This window comes from Neophocaena asiaeorientalis, unplaced genomic scaffold (genome assembly GCF_003031525.2).
Source record: "Neophocaena asiaeorientalis asiaeorientalis breed wild unplaced genomic scaffold, Neophocaena_asiaeorientalis_V1.1 scaffold151, whole genome shotgun sequence".
NCBI lineage: Eukaryota > Metazoa > Chordata > Mammalia > Artiodactyla > Phocoenidae > Neophocaena > Neophocaena asiaeorientalis.
In genome coordinates this window covers 3,801,805-3,825,092 of record NW_020175490.1, presented here as the reverse complement: position 1 = coordinate 3,825,092, position 23,288 = coordinate 3,801,805, and the positions used below count along the sequence as shown (strand labels likewise).

Here is a 23,288-nt window from a genome sequence, read left to right as displayed (position 1 = left end):
GGAAAGTTGTCATCTTAGTCTAGGCAGAGATAATCCATTATATTTCATTTTTTCAAATTATTTTAAAAATTCAAGTTTAACATGTTTCTTAAATTTAATGACAACATCAACAGAGTGAAACTGATGGCAGTGGGGGGGAATATTTTCATAATTTAAGCATTGCCTCATAGGCAACTTCTTTTTTTCTTGGTGATACATAAATTAATGATGTATCTACAATTAGTGGCTTCTTAGATTAAATAAAATATGGTAATAATAAAAACCAAAACAGCAGTTACCACAATTTATTCAATGCTTATTTTACTACATCTTTTGTATCATTTAAGTGGGCTCTACAAACAATGCCTAGGTTCAAATTTACTCATGAGCTACATAATCTTGGTTATTTAAACTCTGTCTGCTTCAGTTTCCTCATTTACCAAACAAGAAAATAGTAGAGAGAGACGGGGGAAGATGGCGTTAAAGCAGAAACTAACACACCATTGTAAAGCAATTATACCCCAATAAAGATGTTAAAAAAAAAAAAAAAGAAAATAGTACAATTATGGGTATTAAATAAGTTTAATTATACATGAAGTATTTTAACAGTACCTGGCAGATAAAAAGCATTCAAATTATTATTAATGTTCACAACAATTCTATGATATTGATACTAATAGCTGTGTTTTTAAAATGAAAAATAAAAATGAAGCTAAGGTCACATAGCAAGAGTAACAAACACTGTATTGAAATTCAGGACTATTTGACTACAAAGCCAATGTTTTTAACTACTATATCAAAATGCCTCACTCTGTGATTCTTAACTGTTCTAGAGCATTAAGAAATTACATAAGGGACTTCCCTGGTGGTCCAGTGGTTAAGACTTCACCTTCCAATGCAAGGGGTGAGGGTTCAATCCCTGGTTGGGGAGCTAGGATCCCACATGCCTCACGGCCAAAAAACCAAAACATAAAACAGAAGCAATACTGTAACAAATTCAATAAAGACTTTAAAAATGGTCCACATCAAAAAAACAATCTAAAAAATGAAGGTTTAAAAAAAAAAAGAACTTATATAAAAGTTCACAATTCAAAACATAAACTCATAATAACCCCTAAAAAAACATAAGAAGGAAACTAAAGGCCATGTTATGTATAAATAAAGATATAAATTCAAAATAAAATATTAACAAATTTAATGTAGTGGTATATTAAAGGAAATGCCATAATCAAATAGGATTCAAAGAATGCAAGCATGGTCCAATGTTAGGAAATGTATTCAGGCAATTCATCTCATTAACAAAAGAAAAAAAAAATCACAGTTATATCAAAGGATACCAAAAAAGTTATTTCATAAAATTTAGATACCCATTCCTAATTTAAAAGCAAAAGCAAATTAACAAAAAAACACTTTTGAATAAACTTTGAATGCAAAGATACTTTCTAAAGATGACAATCTTCATCTTAAATGCAAGAAGTTATCACTTAAACACAGAAAGAAAAGTGTTATTAATCAAAGTTCTGAAATTCTACTTCAAGAATACAAGAAAGTTGAAATATTGTAATACCGAGTAGCAAAAGCAAAAGTAATCACCATTTGCATATAACTATATTCCCATATAACCCAATTAAAAAAAAAACACTATAGATTTAATGACAAGAGTTAAAAAAAAATGGGCAGACTAGCACCAGGCAAGTCAGAAAACATAAGAGAACAAAGATTCAGCATACAATTGAAAAAAATAAAAATATCTTAGGGTACATGCATTAACAACTGAATGGAGAAATGTACTGAAGAGCATAAATAAAAATCTGAATTGACTGTGGTGACCTAAATGGGAAAGAAATCCGAAAAAGAGGGGATATATGTATAGGTATAGCTGATACACTTTGCTGTACAGTAGAAACTAATGCAACACTGTAAAACAACCCTACTCCAATAAAAATTTTTAAAAATTTTGAATTGAGAAATAACCAGTATTTTAGGATGAGATTACTCAACATTATAAAGGCATTAATTGTCTTTGATTTATCTATACATTTAATTAAATTTAAATCAAAATTCCAAAATGAGTTGTAAATTTATAATGTATTTTGGAAAACTGTTTCTTTTGAGCTTGAACTTGACAAAATTGATTCTAAATTTAACAACAAAAAAAAGCACACATAAGAATGTAAAGTTACTTTTTAGTGGCTAATAAAAGAAGACTTACCCCGTCACATAGTAGGTGTTCACTAATTATTTGCTATCTGCATGAGTTACTGAAAACTACAGTAATTAAAATAGTATGATACTAATTCCAGGAAACAACAAAAAAATCAATAAAATAGATTTGAGAGTAAAGAAATAGACTGATTTTATAAAAAATGATGTAATATATAATAAATGTGTCATTTCTAATTAGTGGGAAAAAATAATTCATTCAATATATTATAAATGACTATCTAAAGACTTAAGGAAAGTTAAATGCTTACTTTAAACTATACACAAGTATGTATTTCAAAAATATTAAAGCTATCCATAAAAATAAAACTGAACAAGTTCTCAAAGGACATATAGGTGTGCATTTTTATGATCTTGGGGGTGGAGAAGGCCTGCCAATGAATTATACCAATAACATTAAGTCATAAAAGAAAAACCTGATAGGTTTTGTTCGTAAAAATATTTAAAATATATTCATAGCAAATATAAACAAAGTAAAAAATGAACATGAAACTAACAGGAAGAAATTTGAACAGACTTATTAAAAGGTCTTAAATTAATATCCCAAAATGGGTAAATACCATCAATAATCAATCAAATGGCCAAAAAAATATGAAAAAATATCCCACTTTGCTAGTAAACAAATGTATAAAAATAAAAGCAAAGAAAAAGTCTGCTTACCAATCACAGTAGCACAGATTATAAAGAATGATAGTACTACTATTGAAAACCATGTAACAAAAGTCATTTTACTGACAGTATAATTTCTTCAATATTTCTGTACAGAAATTTTGCAATACATATCTCACTTTAAGTGTCTATATCCTCTAAATTGACAATTTCCCTTTTAGCAATTCATGTAAGAAAATAACCAGGTAAGTATGCAAAATGCATTGGAAAAGATGATCAGCACAGTGTTGTTTAATAGGGGAGAAAATAAAAATATATAAATGTCCCTCCACTGACAATTAAATAAATAATGGTAAAATCATATAAATATATATATGTAAATATTAAGAGGTCATTAAAATATATACATTTACTGGCATCCAACTATGTTTGTGTAAGTGAAATTTTGCGGTACACGGGCCTCTCACTGTTGTAGCCTCTCCCGTTGCGGAGCACAGGCTCCGGACGCGCAGGCCCAGCGGCCATTGCTCACGAGCCCAGCCGCTCCGCGGCATGTGGGATCCTCCCAGACCGGGGCATGAACCCATGTCCCCTGCATCGGCAGGTGGACTCTCAACCACTGCGCCACCAGGGAAGCCCGAGCCTACTTTTATAAAACTGTTTATTTTAAAAGTATATAATAACCAGAAAAAAAATCTAAAAAAAAAATCAAAATATTAACAAAGATTCTCTTAAAGCAAAGGATAATTTTTCTCTCTCACTTTTTTTGTTTGCCTACTCCTTCCTAAGCCTTCTTTCTTCTGAAATTAAAAAAGAAAAACAGGATATCAATAGCTACTGAAACAGAAAGATTATTCACCCATGGTAAATGGGGGAGCTGGTTCTAAAATATACTGCGGCATGATTCCATTGTTTTGTACATACACATACACACACAAACACACACACACACACACACACACGGTAATCATGTCATGATGTATGTAAGTGAAATCATTATGCTGCATATCTTAAGCTTATATAGTGCTGTTATGTCAAGTATATGTCAAGTATGTCAAGTATATTTCATAAAACTGGAAGAAAAAATAAATATCACTTTTTAAAAGCACACGCTCTAAACAACAACAAAAAAACTGTTACAATCTGAAACTCCGGAATACAACAAAAACTCTGAAATAAAATAAAATCTCTGATATACACAAAATTTTTAACAGTGGTTATGTCCAGAGGTATACTATGGAGGCTTTCCTATATTATTTAAATTTCCTCACAAGAAGAAAACGTTGCTTTTACATTAAACACATGCATACTTAAATTTTACATACTTAAGTTTTATATTCATTGAGTTTTATATTCAAATATGCTACATAGGTTTACATAAAAATGAAAAGGAAAAAAAATGGCTATAGCAATATACACATTTGAAATTTAGTATCAAGTCAATTCAAAAGTATTTCCTGGCACAAAACACTGACAAAGTTAATTTCTCATATAACTCTGAAAATAATATGTATCTCCTTAATACTCACCCCATATCTTTCAGCTACAATGTCTTCTAAATTTCTATTTTGTTTCTCAGCTTGTTCCTTCATTCTTTGGTAAGACTTCCTTAGCCAGCTTAAACCACCATCTTCTACTACTGAAATTAAATTCCAATATTAAATGTCAGTTATACTTTTCACATGGTTATGACAGAATACTTATTGCTACTACAATGATTTCTAACTATAAAAGTACATATTATTCCTTGAATATATAAAAATCATAAATACATTTAAAATTCAACATATACTTGAGTGCCTATATATGTAAGGTACAGTTCTACAATTATGAGGAAGGAAAAAATAAAACTACCCTCAAAAACACTGCCATCTAAGAGAATGAGAATAAAAAGACATAAATAATTATAACAAAGATAATATTTGATAAGTATTATAAAGAGCTATAAAGTTATATAAAAATGAAAAAAAGGCACGATTGCCTCTAAATGTGAGGTCAGGGAAAATTTCACAAACCAGGCTGAAAAAATGAGTTGGATTTCTATAATAAAAGATAAGAGTAGGAAGGGCATTCCTAGAAATAAATAAGGAATAAAGGTACACACATGGGGTGGAAAAGCTCTTTCAGATACAACACAAAGAACAAATAAGGAGCTGAGAGCAGTCAAGAGGGTGGAATAGGAGGACCTGGGGTTCACTTCTCCCCACAAGTACATCAAGAATATATCTACAAGTGGAACAATTTGCATAGAGCCCCTGCTGAACACTAGCAGAGGATCCTGGACACCTAAAAGGACAAGAGAAGATCCCTGTGTAACCAGGTAGGATGAAGGAGAGAAAGGGAAGAAAAGGAAAAGAGGAAACGGGATGGAATCCACACTCCTGGTGAGGAGCTGAAGGAGAGGAGAGATTACCAAACCCAGGGAGGCCCCCTTACCAGTGGCAAAATATGCTGAAATAGAGGGGTGGATTCAGGGGCTATTGTAAGAAAGGGCAGTGGCTGATCTGTGGCAGTCAGAAGAGAACAAGACTTCCATGGACAGTCTGTACCACGGCCCTGCGCACCTCAGCCTGAGATGGGTGTCTGCCAACGTGGGCAGGGGCTGGGTGCTGATGCGAGATGTTAGGAGAGCAGACCCAGGGAGAGGACTGCTGTTGGCTGTGTGGATACGGCCTGAAGGGACGGGAGTGAGGAGCTCTGCAGCTGGGAATGCTCCTGGAAGAAGTAGGACTGCCTTAGAAGCAAGGCGCCACTGTTGAGTGGCACACAAGGGGCAGGGCCCCCATCGCAGCCTCTCTCCCCACACGCCAGCCCTGGCCTCCATGGCTACTGGGAGGGATTCCCAACAGAGTGCCCACGCCCCAGTCATTGCAACCTTGTCCCCCTCACACCTGAGCAAGTGCACATGCCCCAGTCATAGGCACCTTATTCCCTCCTGCCTGAGCAAGCATGCATGCCCCAATTGATCACCACCTGTGGCCAATCCCACCTAAGCGAGTAAGAGTCTCCCACTCAGTTGCTGCCTTTGCCCCCACTTGCCTGGGTGGAGAGCAGATGCTTGAGGTTAGCCCACACACCGAGATGGGACCGAAACCAAAACTGAGCCCCCACGGCTGTACGACTAAGGAAGAAGAATTAAAATCTCTCTGTGCAGCTGCACAAGCCAGATTTAACCCCCATGATCAGCCTGGTATATCCAACACCTGCAGAACAACTGAAGAGATGAGTGCTCCCAGAACTGAGATGGGTCTAGCTTTGGCAGCTGTGGACTTTGGGGACATGTGCACATGGGAGTTGGGGCAGGTCAGAATCTGTGTTGCAACCACACTGCCCAGAGCAGGTCCAGAAACTTACCTGAAAGGTCTTTGAGGGCCTCCTGGGGAGGTGGAGGTTGGAAATGGCTCACCATGGGGGCAAAGACACTGATAGCAGAGCCCCCAGGGAATTATTTTGTTCTGTTTTGCTGTTTTAATTAATTCATTTAAAATTTTATATGTATTTTTTATTGGTCTATTGGGTTTTTTTGTTTGTTTTGTCATTTTTGTTTCTTTTTGTCTTTTTTTCTTTTTTGTTTTGGAGCTTTTTTTCTCTTTTTCTGCTTGTTTCACTTTGTTTTCTTGTCATTTTTGTGTGTTTATTTTTTGTAGTCTTTGCTTTTTGTGTTGTTTCTCTTTTGTTTTTGTTAGTTCTGTTTCTATTGTTTGTTTTCATTTTGAGGTATTTTTGTTTGGTTGGTGGTTGTCTACTTTATTATTTGTGGGGCTTTTTTGGATCTTTTGGTTTTGTTTGCTTCTTTTTGGTTTTCTGTTTCTCTTGGTTTTTGTCTCTTTTCTGTTTTTTTTTTGTTGTTTTTTGTTTGTTTTTGGCCACACCACGTGGCTTGCAAGTTCTTCCTTGGTTCCCCAGCCAGGGGTTGAAACTGAGCCCTGTGGTGGAAGCATGAAGTCCTGGCCACTGGACTTCCAGAGAATTCCTGGCCCCAGAGAATATTAATCAGTGTGAGCTCTCCCAGAGGTCCTCATCTCAGCAACAAGACCTGGCTCCCCACAACAGCCTGCAAGCTTCAGTGCTGGATGTCTGAGGCCAAACAACCAGCAAGACAGGAACACAACCCCAACCATCAGCAGACAGGCTGCCAAAAGTCATCCTATGCTCAAGACACCCAAAATACAGCTCTTGCCACAGCCCTGCCCACCCAGCTCCAACCACCAGAGCACAGGCATCAGTCCCTCCAACCAGGAAGCCTACACAAGCCCCTGGACCAACGTCACTCACAAGGGGGCAGACACCAGAAGCAAGAGGAACTACGACCCTGCAGCCTGCGGAAAGGTGACAACGAACATAGTAAGTTACACGAAATTAAAGAACAGAGGAATATGCTGCAGACAAAGGCACAAGATAGAAACATACAAGATCAAATAAATGAAAAGGAACTAGGCAATCTACCCAAAAATAATTCATAGTAATAATTGTAAAGATGATGCAAGATATCAGAAACAGAATAGAGGCACGGATCAAAAATATACAAGAAATGATTAACAAAAAACTAGAGGAACCTAAGAACAAACAGTGATGAACAATAATGAAATGAAACTACCCTAGAAGGAATCAGTAGCAGAATAATTGAAGTAGAAGAACGGGTAAGTGAGCTGTAAGACAGAATGGGGGAAATCACTGCAGTGGAACAGAATAAAAAAAGAAATTAGGACAGTCTCAGAGACCTCTGGGACAACATTAAAGGAACCAATATTCAAATTATAGGGGTCCCAGAAAAAGAAGAGAAAGAGAAAGAGTCTGAGAAAATATTTGAAGGGATTATAGTTGAAAAGTTCCCTAACATGGGAAAGGAAATAGTTGCCCAAGTCTAGGAAACACAGAGAGTCCCATACAGGATAAACCCAAGGAGAAACATGTTGAGACACATATGAATCAAACTAACAAAAATTAAATACAAAGAAAAAATATTAAAAGCAACAAGGGAAAAGCAACAAATAACATACAAGGAAATCCCCGTAAGGTTATCAGCTGATATCTCAGCAGAAACTCTGCAAGCCAGAACGGAGTGGCAGTATAAATTTAAAGTAATAAAAGGGAAAAACCTACAACCAAGATTAATCTACCCAGCAAGGCTCCCATTCAGAATCAACTGAGAAATCAAAAGCATTACAGACAAACAAAAGCTAAGAGGAAATTCAGCACCACCAAAATAGCTTTACAACAAATGCTAAATGAACTTCTCTAGGCAAGAAACACAGAGAAGAAAAAGACTTACAAAAACAAACTGAAAACAATTAAGAAAACAACACTAGCAACATACATATCAATAATTACCTTAAATGCAAATACATCAAATCCTCCAGCCAAAGGTACAGACTGGCTGAATGGATACAAAAACAAGACATGTATATATACTGTCTACAAGAGACCCACTTCAGCTCTAGGGACACATACAGACTGAAAGTGAGGGAATGGAAAAAATATATTCCATGCAAATGGAAATGAAGAGAAGGCGAGAGTAGCAATTCTCATCTCACACAAAATAAACTTTAAAATACAGACTGTTACAAGAGACAAGGAAGAACACTGGATAACGATCAAAGGATCAGTCCATGAAGAAGACATAACAATTGTAAATATATGCACCCTATATAGGAGCACCTCAACATAAGGCAAATGCTAACAACCATAAAAGGGGAAATTGACAGTAACACAGTAATAGTGGAGGATATCAAGATCCCACTGAAACCAATGGATACATCATCCAGACAGAAAGTTAAGGAAAACACAAGCCTTAAATGATACATTAGACCAGATAACACTTAATTGATATTTATAGGACATTATATCCAAAAGCAGCAGAAAACATTTTCTTCTCAAGTGCACATGGAACATTCTTCACAATAGGTCACATCTTGGGTCACAAATCAAGCCTTGAAAATTTTAAGAAAACTGAAATCATACCAAGCGTCTTTTCTGACCACAACGCTATGAGATTAGAAATCAATTACAGGAAAAAAAAGAACTGTAAAAAACACAAACATATGGAAGCTAAACAATATGTTATTAAATAATCAATGGATCACTGACGAAATCAGAGGAAATCAAAAAATACCTAGAGACAAAGGACACCAAATACACAACACTGCAAAATGTATGGGACACAGCAAAAGCAGTTCTAAAAGGGAAGTTGATAGCAATACAAGCTTACCTCGAAAAACAAGAAAAATCTCAAGTAAACAACCTATCCTTACATCTAAAGCAACTACAGAAAGAAAAACAAACAAAACACAAAGTTAGTAGAAGGAAAGAAATCATAAAGATCAGAGAAGAATAAATGAAATAGACACAAAGAAAACAATAGCAAAGATCAATGAAACTAAAAGCTGGTTCTTTGAGAAGATAAACAAAATTGATAAACCTTCAGCCAGGCTCATCAAGAAAAAAAGGGAGAGGATTCAAATCAATAAAATTATAAATAAAAAAAACAGAAGTTACAATGGACACCACAGAAATAGAAAGGATCATAAGAAATTAGTACAGGCAACTCTACACCAATAAAATGGACAACGCAGAAGAAATGGACAAATTTGTAGAAAGACAGAAGCTTACAAGACTGAACCATGAAGAAACAGAAAATATGAACAAACCAATCACAAACACTGAAATTGAAACTGTGATTACAAATCTTCCAACAAAAGTCCAGGACCAGATGGTTTCACAGGCAAATTCTATCCAACATTTAGAGAAGAGATAACACCTACCATTCTGAAACTCTTCCCAAAAATTGCAGAGAAAGGAGCACTCCCAAACTCATTCTATGAGGCTACCATCACCCCGATACCAAAACCAGACAAAGATACCACAAAAAAAGAAAATTTATAGGTCAATATCACTAATGAACATAGACACAAAAATCCTCAACAAAATACTAGCAAGTCGAATCCAACAGCACATTAAAAGGATAATACACTCTGATCAAGTGGGATTTATCCCAGGGTTGCAAGGATTCTTCAATATACACAAATCAAACAACGTGATACACCACATTAACAAACTAAATTTATAGGTCAATATCACTAATGAACATAGACACAAAAATCCTCAACAAAATACTAGCAAGTCGAATCCAACAGCACATTAAAAGGATAATACACTCTGATCAAGTGGGATTTATCCCAGGGTTGCAAGGATTCTTCAATATACACAAATCAAACAACGTGATACACCACATTAACAAACTAAAGAATAAAATCCATATGATCAACTCAATAGATGCAGAAAAAACTATAACGAAGTTCAACACCCATTTATGACAAAAAAAAAAAAACTCCAGAAAGTGGGCTTAGAGGGAACTTAACTCAACATAAAAGAGACCATATACAACAAAAGCTACAGCTAACAATTAGTCAATGGTGAAAAGCTGAAAGCATTTCCTCTAAGATCAGGAACAAAGCAAGGATGACTCAGAACGGAGTGGCAGTATAAATTTAAAGTAATAAAAGGGAAAAACCTACAACCAAGATTAATCTACCCAGCAAGGCTCCCATTCAGAATCAACTGAGAAATCAAAAGCATTACAGACAAACAAAAGCTAAGAGGAAATTCAGCACCACCAAAATAGCTTTACAACAAATGCTAAATGAACTTCTCTAGGCAAGAAACACAGAGAAGAAAAAGACTTACAAAAACAAACTGAAAACAATTAAGAAAACAACACTAGCAACATACATATCAATAATTACCTTAAATGCAAATACATCAAATCCTCCAGCCAAAGGTACAGACTGGCTGAATGGATACAAAAACAAGACATGTATATATACTGTCTACAAGAGACCCACTTCAGCTCTAGGGACACATACAGACTGAAAGTGAGGGAATGGAAAAAATATATTCCATGCAAATGGAAATGAAGAGAAGGCGAGAGTAGCAATTCTCATCTCACACAAAATAAACTTTAAAATACAGACTGTTACAAGAGACAAGGAAGAACACTGGATAACGATCAAAGGATCAGTCCATGAAGAAGACATAACAATTGTAAATATATGCACCCTATATAGGAGCACCTCAACATAAGGCAAATGCTAACAACCATAAAAGGGGAAATTGACAGTAACACAGTAATAGTGGAGGATATCAAGATCCCACTGAAACCAATGGATACATCATCCAGACAGAAAGTTAAGGAAAACACAAGCCTTAAATGATACATTAGACCAGATAACACTTAATTGATATTTATAGGACATTATATCCAAAAGCAGCAGAAAACATTTTCTTCTCAAGTGCACATGGAACATTCTTCACAATAGGTCACATCTTGGGTCACAAATCAAGCCTTGAAAATTTTAAGAAAACTGAAATCATACCAAGCGTCTTTTCTGACCACAACGCTATGAGATTAGAAATCAATTACAGGAAAAAAAAGAACTGTAAAAAACACAAACATATGGAAGCTAAACAATATGTTATTAAATAATCAATGGATCACTGACGAAATCAGAGGAAATCAAAAAATACCTAGAGACAAAGGACACCAAATACACAACACTGCAAAATGTATGGGACACAGCAAAAGCAGTTCTAAAAGGGAAGTTGATAGCAATACAAGCTTACCTCGAAAAACAAGAAAAATCTCAAGTAAACAACCTATCCTTACATCTAAAGCAACTACAGAAAGAAAAACAAACAAAACACAAAGTTAGTAGAAGGAAAGAAATCATAAAGATCAGAGAAGAATAAATGAAATAGACACAAAGAAAACAATAGCAAAGATCAATGAAACTAAAAGCTGGTTCTTTGAGAAGATAAACAAAATTGATAAACCTTCAGCCAGGCTCATCAAGAAAAAAAGGGAGAGGATTCAAATCAATAAAATTATAAATAAAAAAAACAGAAGTTACAATGGACACCACAGAAATAGAAAGGATCATAAGAAATTAGTACAGGCAACTCTACACCAATAAAATGGACAACGCAGAAGAAATGGACAAATTTGTAGAAAGACAGAAGCTTACAAGACTGAACCATGAAGAAACAGAAAATATGAACAAACCAATCACAAACACTGAAATTGAAACTGTGATTACAAATCTTCCAACAAAAGTCCAGGACCAGATGGTTTCACAGGCAAATTCTATCCAACATTTAGAGAAGAGATAACACCTACCATTCTGAAACTCTTCCCAAAAATTGCAGAGAAAGGAGCACTCCCAAACTCATTCTATGAGGCTACCATCACCCCGATACCAAAACCAGACAAAGATACCACAAAAAAAGAAAATTTATAGGTCAATATCACTAATGAACATAGACACAAAAATCCTCAACAAAATACTAGCAAGTCGAATCCAACAGCACATTAAAAGGATAATACACTCTGATCAAGTGGGATTTATCCCAGGGTTGCAAGGATTCTTCAATATACACAAATCAAACAACGTGATACACCACATTAACAAACTAAAGAATAAAATCCATATGATCAACTCAATAGATGCAGAAAAAACTATAACGAAGTTCAACACCCATTTATGACAAAAAAAAAAAAACTCCAGAAAGTGGGCTTAGAGGGAACTTAACTCAACATAAAAGAGACCATATACAACAAAAGCTACAGCTAACAATTAGTCAATGGTGAAAAGCTGAAAGCATTTCCTCTAAGATCAGGAACAAAGCAAGGATGACCACTCCTGCTAATCCAACTCAACATAGTTTTGGAAGTCCTAGACACAGCAATCAGAGAAGAAAAATAAATAAAAGGACTCCAAATTGGAAAAGAAGAAGTAAACTGCCACTGTTTGCAGATGACATGACACTCACTATGCATAGAAAATCCTAAAGATGCTATGAGAAAACTACTAGCACTCATAAATGAATTTGGTACAGTTGCTGTATACAAAATTAATACATAGAAATCTCTTGCATTCTTACACACTAACAACAAAAAATCAGAAACAGAACTTAAGGAAACAACCCCATTTACCACTGCATCAAACTGAATAAAATACCTAGGAATACACCTACCTAAGGAAACAAAAGACTGCTACGCATACAACTATAAAATACTGATGAAAAAGGAAAAGATGACACAAACAGATGGAGAGATATGTTCTTGGACCGGAAGAATCAACACTGTGAAAATGACTATACTACTCAAAGCAATCTACACATTCAATGCAATCACTACCAAACTACCACTGGCATTTTTCACAGAAATAGAACAAAAAATTTCACAATTTGTATGGAAACACAAAAGACCCTGAATAGCCAAAGCAATCTTGAGAAAGAAAAACGGAGTTGGTAGAATCAGGCTCCTGGACTTCAGACTATACTACAAAGCTACAGTAATCAAGACAGTATGGTACTGGCACAAAAACAGAAATATAGATCAATGGAACAGGAGAGAAAGCCAGAGATAAACCCACGCAAATATGGTCACCTTATTTTTGATAAAGGAGGCAAGAGTATACAATGCAGAAAAACCAGCCTCTTCAATAAGTGGTGTTGGGAACACTGGACAGCTACATGTAAAAGAATGAAATTAGATCATCTCTAACACCATACACAAAAATAAACTACTCAAAATGGATTAAAGACCTAAATGTAAGGCCAGACATTATAAAACTCTTAGATGAAAACATAGGCAAAACACTCTGTGACATAAATCACAGCAAGATCCTTTTTGACTCCCCTCCTAGAGAAATGGAAATTTAAAAAAACTAAACGAATGGGACCTAATGAAACTTCAAAGCTTTTGCACAGCAAAGGAAACCATAAACAAGATGAAAAGACAACCCTCAGAATGGGGGGAAATATTTGCAAATGAAGCAACTGACAAAGGATTAATCTCCAAAATTTACAAGCAGCTCATGCAGCTCAATATCAAAAAAACAAACCACCCAATCCAAAAATGGGCAGAAGACCTAAATAGACATTTCTCCAAAGAAGGACAGATTACCAACAAACATATTAAAGGATGCTCAACATCACTAATAATTAGAGAAATGCAGATCAAAACTACAATTAGGTATCACCTCAAACCTGCCAGAATGGCCATCAGCAAAAAATCTACAAACAATAAATGCTGGAGAGGGTGTGGAGAAAAGGAAACCCTCTTGCACTGTTGGTGGGAATGTAAATCGATACAGCCACTATGGAGAATAGTATGGAGGTTCCTTAAAAACTAAAAATAGAACTACCATACGACCCAGCAATCCCACTACTGGGCATATACCCTGAGAAAACCATAATTCAAAAAGAGACACGTACCACAATGTTCACTGCAGCTCTATTTACAATAGCCAGGACATGGAAGCAACCTAAATGTCCATCAACAGATGAATGGACAAAGAAGATGTGGCACATATATACAAAGGAATATTACTCAGCCATAAAAAGAAATGAAATTGAGCTATTTGTAGTGAGGTGGATGAACCTAGAGTCTGTCATACAGAGTGAAGTTAAGTCAGAAAAAGAAAAACAAATACCGTATGCTAACACATATATATGGAATCTAAAAACAAATGGTTCTGAAGAACCTAGGGCCAGGACAGGAATAAAGATGCAGACGTAGAGAATGGACTTGAGGACACAGGGAGGCAGAAGGGTAAGCTGCAATGAAGTATAAGCAGCTTCTAGAGGGGTGGTATAGGGAGGTTGGGAGGGAGACGCAAGAGTGAGGAGATGTGGGGATATATGTATATGTATAGCTGAATCACTTTGTTATAAAGCAGAAACTAACACACCATTGTAAAGCAATTATACTCCAATAAAGATGTTTAAAAAAAACAACAACAGAGCTGGAGGAATCAGGCTCCCTGCCTTCAGACTATACTACATACCTACGGTCATCAAGACACTATGGTACAGTATGGTACTGGTACAAAAACAGAAATATACATCAATGGAACAGCATAGAAAGCCCAGAGATAAACCCACACATAAACCCACACACCTACAGTCACCTTATCTTTGACAAAGGAGGCAAGAATATACAATGGAGAAAAGACAGTCTCTTCAATAAGTGGTGCTGGGAAAACTGGCCAGCTACATGCTAAAGAATGAAATTAGAGCACACCCTAACACCATACACAATAATAAACTCAAAATGGATTAAAGACCTAAATGTAAGGCCAGATACTATAAAACTGTTAGAGGAAAACATAGGGAGAACACTCTGTGACATAAACCGCAGCAAGATCTTTTTCCACCCACCTCCTAGAATAATGAAAATAAAAATAAACAAATGGGACCTAGTTAATTTATTAATTAAACTTCAAAGCTTTTGCGCAGCAAAGGAAACCATAAAGAAGACGAAAAGACAACCCTCAGAATGGAAGAAAATATTTGCAAATGAAGCAACTGACAAGGGATTAATCTCCAAAGTTCACCTGCAGCTCAATATCAAAAAAGCAAACCAATCAAAAAGTGGGCAGAAGATCTAAATAGACATTTCTCCAAAAAAGACATACAGATGGCCAAAAAGCACATGATAAGATGCTCAACACCACTAATTATTAGAGAAATGCAAATCAAAACTACAATAAGGTATCACCTCACGCAAGTCAGAATGGCCATCATCAATAAGGTCTACAAACAATAAGTGCTGGAGAGGGTGTGGAGAAAAGGGAACCCTCCTACACTGTTGGTGGGAATGCAAACTGGTACAGCCACTATGGAGAACAGTATGGAGGTTCCTCAAAAAAGTAAAAAGAGAGCTACCATATAATCCAGCAGTCTCACTCCTGGGCATATATATGGAGAAAACCAGAATTCAAAAGGATGCATGCACCCCGATGATCACTGCAGCACTATTTACAATAGCCAGGACATGGAAGCACCTTAAATGTGCATCAACAGAGGAATGCATAAAGAAGATGTGGTACATATATATACAACTAAATATTACACACCCATAAAAAAGAACAAAATAATGCCATTTGCAGCAACATGGATGGACCTCGAGATTCTCATACTTAGTGACTTAAGTCAGACAAAGAAAGACAAATATCATATGATATCATTTACATGTCAAATCTAAGAAAAGGCTACAAATGAACTTATCTACAAAACCAAAATAGAGATACAGAGGTAGAAAATAAACTTATAGTTACCGGTGGGTGAGGGTGGGGGAGGGATAAATTGGAAGACTGGGATTGACACATACACACTACTATATATAAAATAGGTAACTAATAAGGACCTCCTCTACTCAATACTCTGTAATAGCCTCTATGGGAAAACAATCTTAAAAAGAGCAGATATATGTATTTGTGTAACAGATTCACTGTGCTGTACACCTGAAACTAACACAACATTGTAAATCAATTATACCCCAATAAAATTTTTTTCAAAATAAATAAATGAAATAAAATATATTAATAGTTTTTAAAAAAGAATAAGGAAATTACAGATAATACAGAACTATCTGTATTATAATAGATAATAATGCAGATATTAACACAGAACTATAATAACAATGAAACAAATTATTCTAGCTGTGATTACCAACTACGGAAATCTGAATGCCTCCAACAAACTTTATTAGGCTGCTTATATTTCCTTCTATATACATCACACTTTTCATTTGCATATAGGAAATCTAATAAATAAATCAAAACTGTTCCTGATTTTCCTTGTTCAAAAACAGAACTAGTTTAGATCATCCCTGCTCTATAACCCACAAAATACAGAGACCCCAAAAGACATGTACAAGAATCTTCATAGCAAGAAACCTGTAGTAATCCCAGCCTAGAATCAAGTGAATATACATTATAGATTATGATATACATATTCCTAAAATAGACCACTACATAGCAATGAGAATAAATGACTATATACCCAACAACACAAGTGAATCTGAAAATGGGCACAAAAGTAGCAGGAAACAAAAGAGGGCATAGTATATGATTCCAGGCAAAGCAGAATTTTGGTCCCAGAACCCTCTGGCAAGAGCACAGTGACTCAAAGAGCCACAAAGCGAATCTTTGGGATGATAATAATGTTCTGTTTCTTAAACTGTACACTGATTGCACAGATGTTTTCACTTTGTAAAAATACAATTGACCCTTGAACAGCAACATGTTTGAACTATGTGGGTTTACTTACACTTGGATTTTTTTCAATAGCAAATACTACAATATACACAACCTGCAGTTGGCTGGATCCATGGTTGGTTGAATCCACAAATACAGAGGGCCAACTAAAAGTCATATGCAAATTTTCAACTGCACAGAGGGTAGGTGCCCCTAACCCCCATGTTGTTCAATGGTCAACTGTAATCAGTCTGTATACTAAAGATTTGTGTACTTTTCTCTATACCTGTTGAACGTAAATAAAAAGTTTACTTTAAAAAAAACAGATTTTTCAATTCTGAAATTAATTCTGTCCCTCACACAAATCTCAAAAGTTTATCTTCACTAAGCTATCTCTTCTAAGATAACGGGTCTTACTTTACATGCCTAAAATACTGTGTACTTCAAATCCAGGTCTCTAGTTAACTCGATTCGCTTTTCATTTAAGTTTATTTTGCTCTTGCTTTTTCTTAATGTATACATTCTATGAGTTCAAAATTAATAATGCAGCTACTCAAGGAAGTTAGTCTAAATCTGCAATTTACACAGTGATAAGAGACAACCACTGTAAATAACACCCATGTTAATGTTCTAGCTATATAATTAAAATTTTTATTCCAAGGAGTTATCTACTGACAAACTGATGGACACAGTGAAAATTTTAATTCATGCTCATGGAGTTCTCATAGAAATGGGACCTAAGAAGGGACCAAAGAAGCCAGTTTTTATACTTTTTAGACAGAGAAACACTAAATTTATAAAAAATTTATAGGACAAAAATAACTTAGGCTTTGGGTGCTTAATTAGTGAAGAATCTAAACTGAGTTTGGGCTTGGGGTAATAAATTAAAGAAGTAACAAGGTCTGTTTGTATAGGCTTTTTGACCTCAAATTCCCTATCTCTGTTTTAAGAATTTCCTTCTACCTTCATTTTTCATATGCAATTTATTCCCTACTTTCAGGAAGACAGAGAGGAGATTCAAAGTGTCCCTCTTGCATCAGCTCTTTCTTAAGTAACTTTAATTCAAAATAATCAATATGCCATTGAGGCACACTTTGGGGCAACATACCCTGGGCCCCAACAATAGCAATAATAAAATATTTATAACAAGAGAATTCACCAAATTGAATATTTAAAAAGCAAACAAAAAATACCAACTACAGAATCATCTATCAAGAAATTCAATCCAACAAATATTTTGTGAACACTTACTATGAATATGAAAATCTATTAAACACAGAAGGAAATCAAAACATAATAAGGGGGGGCTTCCCTGGTGGCGCAGTGGTTGAGAGTCCGCCTGCCGATGCAGGGGACACGGGTTCGTGCCCCGGTCCGGGAAGATCCCACATGCCGCGGAGTGGCTGGGCCTGTGAGCCATGGCCACTGAGCCTGCACGTCCGGAGCCTGTGCTCCGCAACGGGAGAGGCCACAACAGTGAGAGGCCCGCGTACCGCAAAAAAAAAAAATAATAATAATAATAAGGGGGTAAAACATTGGTGAATGGGGTATCTACTCACTAAAAAGTAACTTTTTAAAAAAACAAACAAAAAAAATCATGAATAAGGCATGGTCCCTGTCCTATCTGAGATAAAGATATATCAAATAATTACAGTAAATTCATTGGTATGGAGCACTTAATATATACCTGTACGTGAAGTCTGTTGTTTATAAGTCAAAAATTCAGAGACTGAGTATATGCTTCCATAATTAAAAGTTATATTATTATAGACAAAATACAACCAAGTGAATCTGGGCTACATCCTCATTTTTCTCAGAAGACAGGATAATATAAAAATAGCAATAAACTGAATATCAGGAGACCTAGATTTTAGTCTTGCTGTTGTTATTAAATAGTTGTAAGACCTCAAGCAAGTCATTAACTCCTTTAAATTTTGCTTCTTAGTGTGCAAAATAAGGCAGTTGATTTAAATCAACTTTGAAACAACTTCTCAAAAGATTCTGTAAGAGAAAGCCAAAAACTAAAGAGGGAAAATAATCTACATGGATGAACAAAAATACAGAGTTATTAAGCAGGAGTATCTACTAACTACATGGTAACAGAGTCTTCTAATGAAAACCTAGAGTAACTAACCCTAGACTAAAATCAGAAGACCTGGGTTCTAGTACTACTCATATGACTATAGGCAAATAACTTGACCAATTTCAGCCTTAGTTTCCTGAACATTAGGTATTAGCTTCCTATACAATTGGGACATCTACTTTGCTACCCTCACATGGTTGCTATTGAAAATAAACTGATACAAAAACGTGTTATTCTGTAAACTTAAAAATTGTACAAATATTCCCATTACTAAAATATGATTTAAGATAATTTTGTATGGACAGTGAAAATTTATTTATTTTTCTACTTAATTTTCTCTAAGGAAAAAAATATCAAGAGTAACAAATTAGTTATTGTGTATATGGCACCTCAATCATTACCAAAAAACCTGTTGATAAAATCTTCCCAAAACATTTCATCATAAGGACAAATATTTGACAACATCATTATTAACATTTACTATATTCCAGATTCTGTGATAAATCCTCATAATAACCATGTAAGACAGGTAATACCATTATTCCCTACTACAATGTTTAAACTGGGCTCAGAGAAGTCAGGAAACATTCCCCAAATCACAGAACTAATGAGTGGAAATGCCAAAATTCTAATCCCAAGAAGTCAAACTCCAAAGTCTAAGTCCTTAAATATAAACACTATAGCACCTCTACATACCTCTTAATACTACTTTTATAACACTTTTAGGTGCCTCACAGTTTCAACTCTACCACTAGTCTAAAGAGAACGACTACACTATCTGCATACGCAGAAAAACCTACAAATCATTTTTTAAAGCTTAATTTCAACTCAGGGATCTGAACCTCTGACAGACATTCAGAGCTTTCTGTCATTCTTCCTCCTTCTAATTAAATATGAGAAAGGGAAATGGTGAAAGCATTATATGAAAGGGAAGGGAGAAAGGCTCTCTAAAACCTTTATGTACGGTCATTTTTCTCCTAGTGTCTTTGATTCTACTGGTTCAGCAAGCTGAAAGATACTACCTAAGGTAGAACTTTGGGTCTTCTCCAATCAGTGAAGTTAAGAACCTGCTGACTACATATACTCAGACAGGATTTGCCAATTCTAAGTCTTCCCTATAGATGAACTTACTGACTGCCCTCTGACAACAAGGATGGTAAAAGCTTGGATCGGCCCTACATAATAATGGTTCACTGAGAAAACTTATGATTCCCAAACTCTTAAATTTCTAAACATCAGTATTTCAAAGAGAATCTTATATGACTACAGTTATTATTATATAGCCCAGCAGACATTTCTTTATTGCCCAAGCTGAAAGGCAATAAAGAAAAGGTTATAATTACTAATAACTTCAGTAAAACTAATAAATATAAATTAAAAAGGAACCTATAACGTGGCTCCAGGGACATCTCTCATAAAACACAAAAGAATATAACAAATGGCCAAAATAAAAATAAACTATGTATAAAAAGCAGGAAAACATTCTGCTGAGAAATGACTTAAGATGAAAAGATAATTTATAATACTACTGTGTGCATACTGGGTTAATTGTAATTAATCAAACTTTTCATTGAGTTGTCAATGTAACACTTAACTGGCATATAAGTATTTTTTTAAATTATGGTGAAAGGTATGAATACGTGACACAAGTATTTTGTTTCCATCTGCTGGAAAGTAACAGCACTATCCTAACATCAATAAAATTTGTAAATGCTGGCAAAGTAAGAATTTCTGAAAATATAAAATCACATCTTTAATATTTATACATCATTTTCATGAAACTTCAGAGCTTTAATACTTTTTACATTTTGTTATAGAATGTAACAAACCAAAGGATTACATCCTTACAGAACCATACTTTTCATTAATCCATTCAAAATATAAACTCAAATATAAAAACATTATCGAATATAAAAATATTTAATAAATTTGCTAACATAGTATAGTTAAAATAATCTTCCCAAGTACTAATAATTTAAATGAGGCCTTAAAAGACTGCATGTTTTATCATTGCTTTCCTATATGTAAACTGAACCTTTAGTAATAATCCATAGATGCTCATAATATAAAACCATACAAATTTCACATCAGATAATCAATATACATCATTGTTTTGCAAATACATAAACAGACACAGATATCTGCAGACTAGATAAAAATTACAGCATCAAGCAGAATTATTTAAATAATAACTAGTGATAAAATTTAGATTTAATACATCTCAAAATCTGATTTAGATTATTATTCATTTTTGGAATTCATAATACATCTTGCCAATCTACTAGCAGACTCAGTTGATTCCCTTAGGAATCAAAATCAAAATCATCAAAATATGAAGATACCTTTAGTAACTGATGACACATTACAGTCTTCTGGTGGAAGACCTGTCCCACCATCCTTCCAGTATGGATTCAATTCTCTTTCCAGCAGTCTGAACTGGAACAAAACATTTTCAGAGGTCACAATTTTAAAATAACCCCACCATAAAATATATTAATAAATTAAAAACCTGAGACTCAGTTAACAATTGTAACCTTAGGGAAATACTTTAAAAACTCTTAAGACACACTCTTTTCCAACTTGCAGGAAATAATGTCTAAATTAACATTCATTCAATGCTTTTCTTGAATACTTACCATGAATCAGAATTGTGCTAGATGCAGAAAATGTAATAGTCAATATGCCTAACACAGCCTTTGCTAGCTTATGAGATAGTGAGGAATACAGACAATATAAAAGTAACTGTCAAGTGCTTTGAAGACAGAAGTACAGAGTGTTAAAGCCATACACAATTCAAACTCCTCTCATGCTGACAAATCAAAGACTTCCTAAAGGAAGTAATATGAGTACTATTAGACCTAAGGATGAGCAAGAATTAGCCAGTTTCTTCTGTGGGAAAAGAGAATTAAGAGGTTCAAGTGTAGGAATAAAAGCATGTTCATAAAGTCCAAGAGGAAAGAAAAAGCACTGCACCTTTAGGGAACAAAGTAATTCAGACTGGCTAAAACTTGAGAAGCATGAATGAACATCAATAAGAGATTAGGTTATAGAATAATCAGGGACTAGGCCACAGGAACCACTTTAAACTGCTATTGGAGCTTTCTGCTGGGGCAATGGTAAGTCATAAACATGATCAGCTTTGTGTTACACAAAGAGCAAACTGGTTTCAGAGTGGAGAAAAGACTGGAGAAAAGCAACATTATAGGTAGGAAACCAGTAAGAAGATTATGGTAGTAATCAGGAAAAAGATGACAGTAGCCTAGTCACAGTGCAAGTGTCTACTGTGTTCCAAGCACTATGCCAGGTACTAGGGCTATAATTAATAAGCCAGGCATAGTCCTTACCATCAAAGAAATTATGGCCTTGAGAAAGGAGAAAGACAAGCAATATTAATATAGAAGAGTGCTATGAAAGTAAGACTGCTATAGAAACATATACTAGGGGTATCCAATTTGACTTAAGGGGTCAGAAAATGCTTCTTAGAACTAATAATGGCAATTATTAGAAATAATAATGGCAATTAGATAGAGAAGAATGGAAAGAGTTAAATGTTAGCTTCCAGAACCAACCTTTGAAAACAAAAATGTTGGATAAAAAATTTTTAAAAAGCATTTAAAATGTATTCATAAGCTGACAAAAAAGGTACAGAATCTCCAAAGAACAAAATTTAAGTTAGGAATTTCCTGGTGGCCCAGTGGTTAAGATGCCGTGCTTCCACTGCAGGGGGCGCGGGTCCAATCCCTGGTCTGGGAACTAAGATCCCACATCACATGGTGTGGCAAAAAAATGGAAAAAAACAAACAAAAAAATTTTTATGTTAAAGGTTAACTTAGAGGGATAAGCAAAGTAGTAAGGATTTGACTTCTTATAATGTACACACAAAAAGATTCTGCCACCTCCCTTTTTAGCCTACTGTAAAATCTCACAGTATCTACAATTTCTTCCAGTGGTCTTATTTGGACACTTAGAGAGATACATATCAGATATTCAACAGGATAACAAAGACTAAAATTACAAACTGAGGAGGACAATTGACAACTGGTAAGACGAATTATGAGATACTATCTGAAAGTACACAAAAGACACAAGACTGAATATATAAAGAACTACCATCAGTAAGAAAAAGATAAAAAACATAAACAAGCAGTTCATACTATAAGAAATCTAAATGACAAAAAAAAGATCTCTCCTAGTAATCAGAGGAATGCATATTAATACATGAAATACCATTTCTCACACATTATTCAGCATGACATAATTTTAAAGTTTGACAATACAGATACTAAGTATGGTTAAGAAACATACATTGTTGGGGCACAATAAATTGATATAATCTCTTTGCAAGTGTTTGTGAA

The 23,288-nt window shown here is 34.9% G+C and overlaps 1 protein-coding gene across 1 annotated transcript in view; it reads right to left on the bottom strand.

Moving 5' to 3' along the window:
• CWF19L2 (CWF19 like cell cycle control factor 2) overlaps nucleotides 1-23,288 on the bottom strand; it is a 205,303-nt gene that overhangs the window by 140,268 nt on the left and 41,747 nt on the right. The window contains exons 6-7 of the mRNA XM_024768921.1: nucleotides 21,276-21,369; nucleotides 4,341-4,450 (exon numbers count right to left, since the gene is read on the bottom strand). Coding sequence (XP_024624689.1) covers nucleotides 4,341-4,450; nucleotides 21,276-21,369 — 204 coding nt within the window. The remainder of the gene's footprint in view (nucleotides 1-4,340; nucleotides 4,451-21,275; nucleotides 21,370-23,288) is intronic.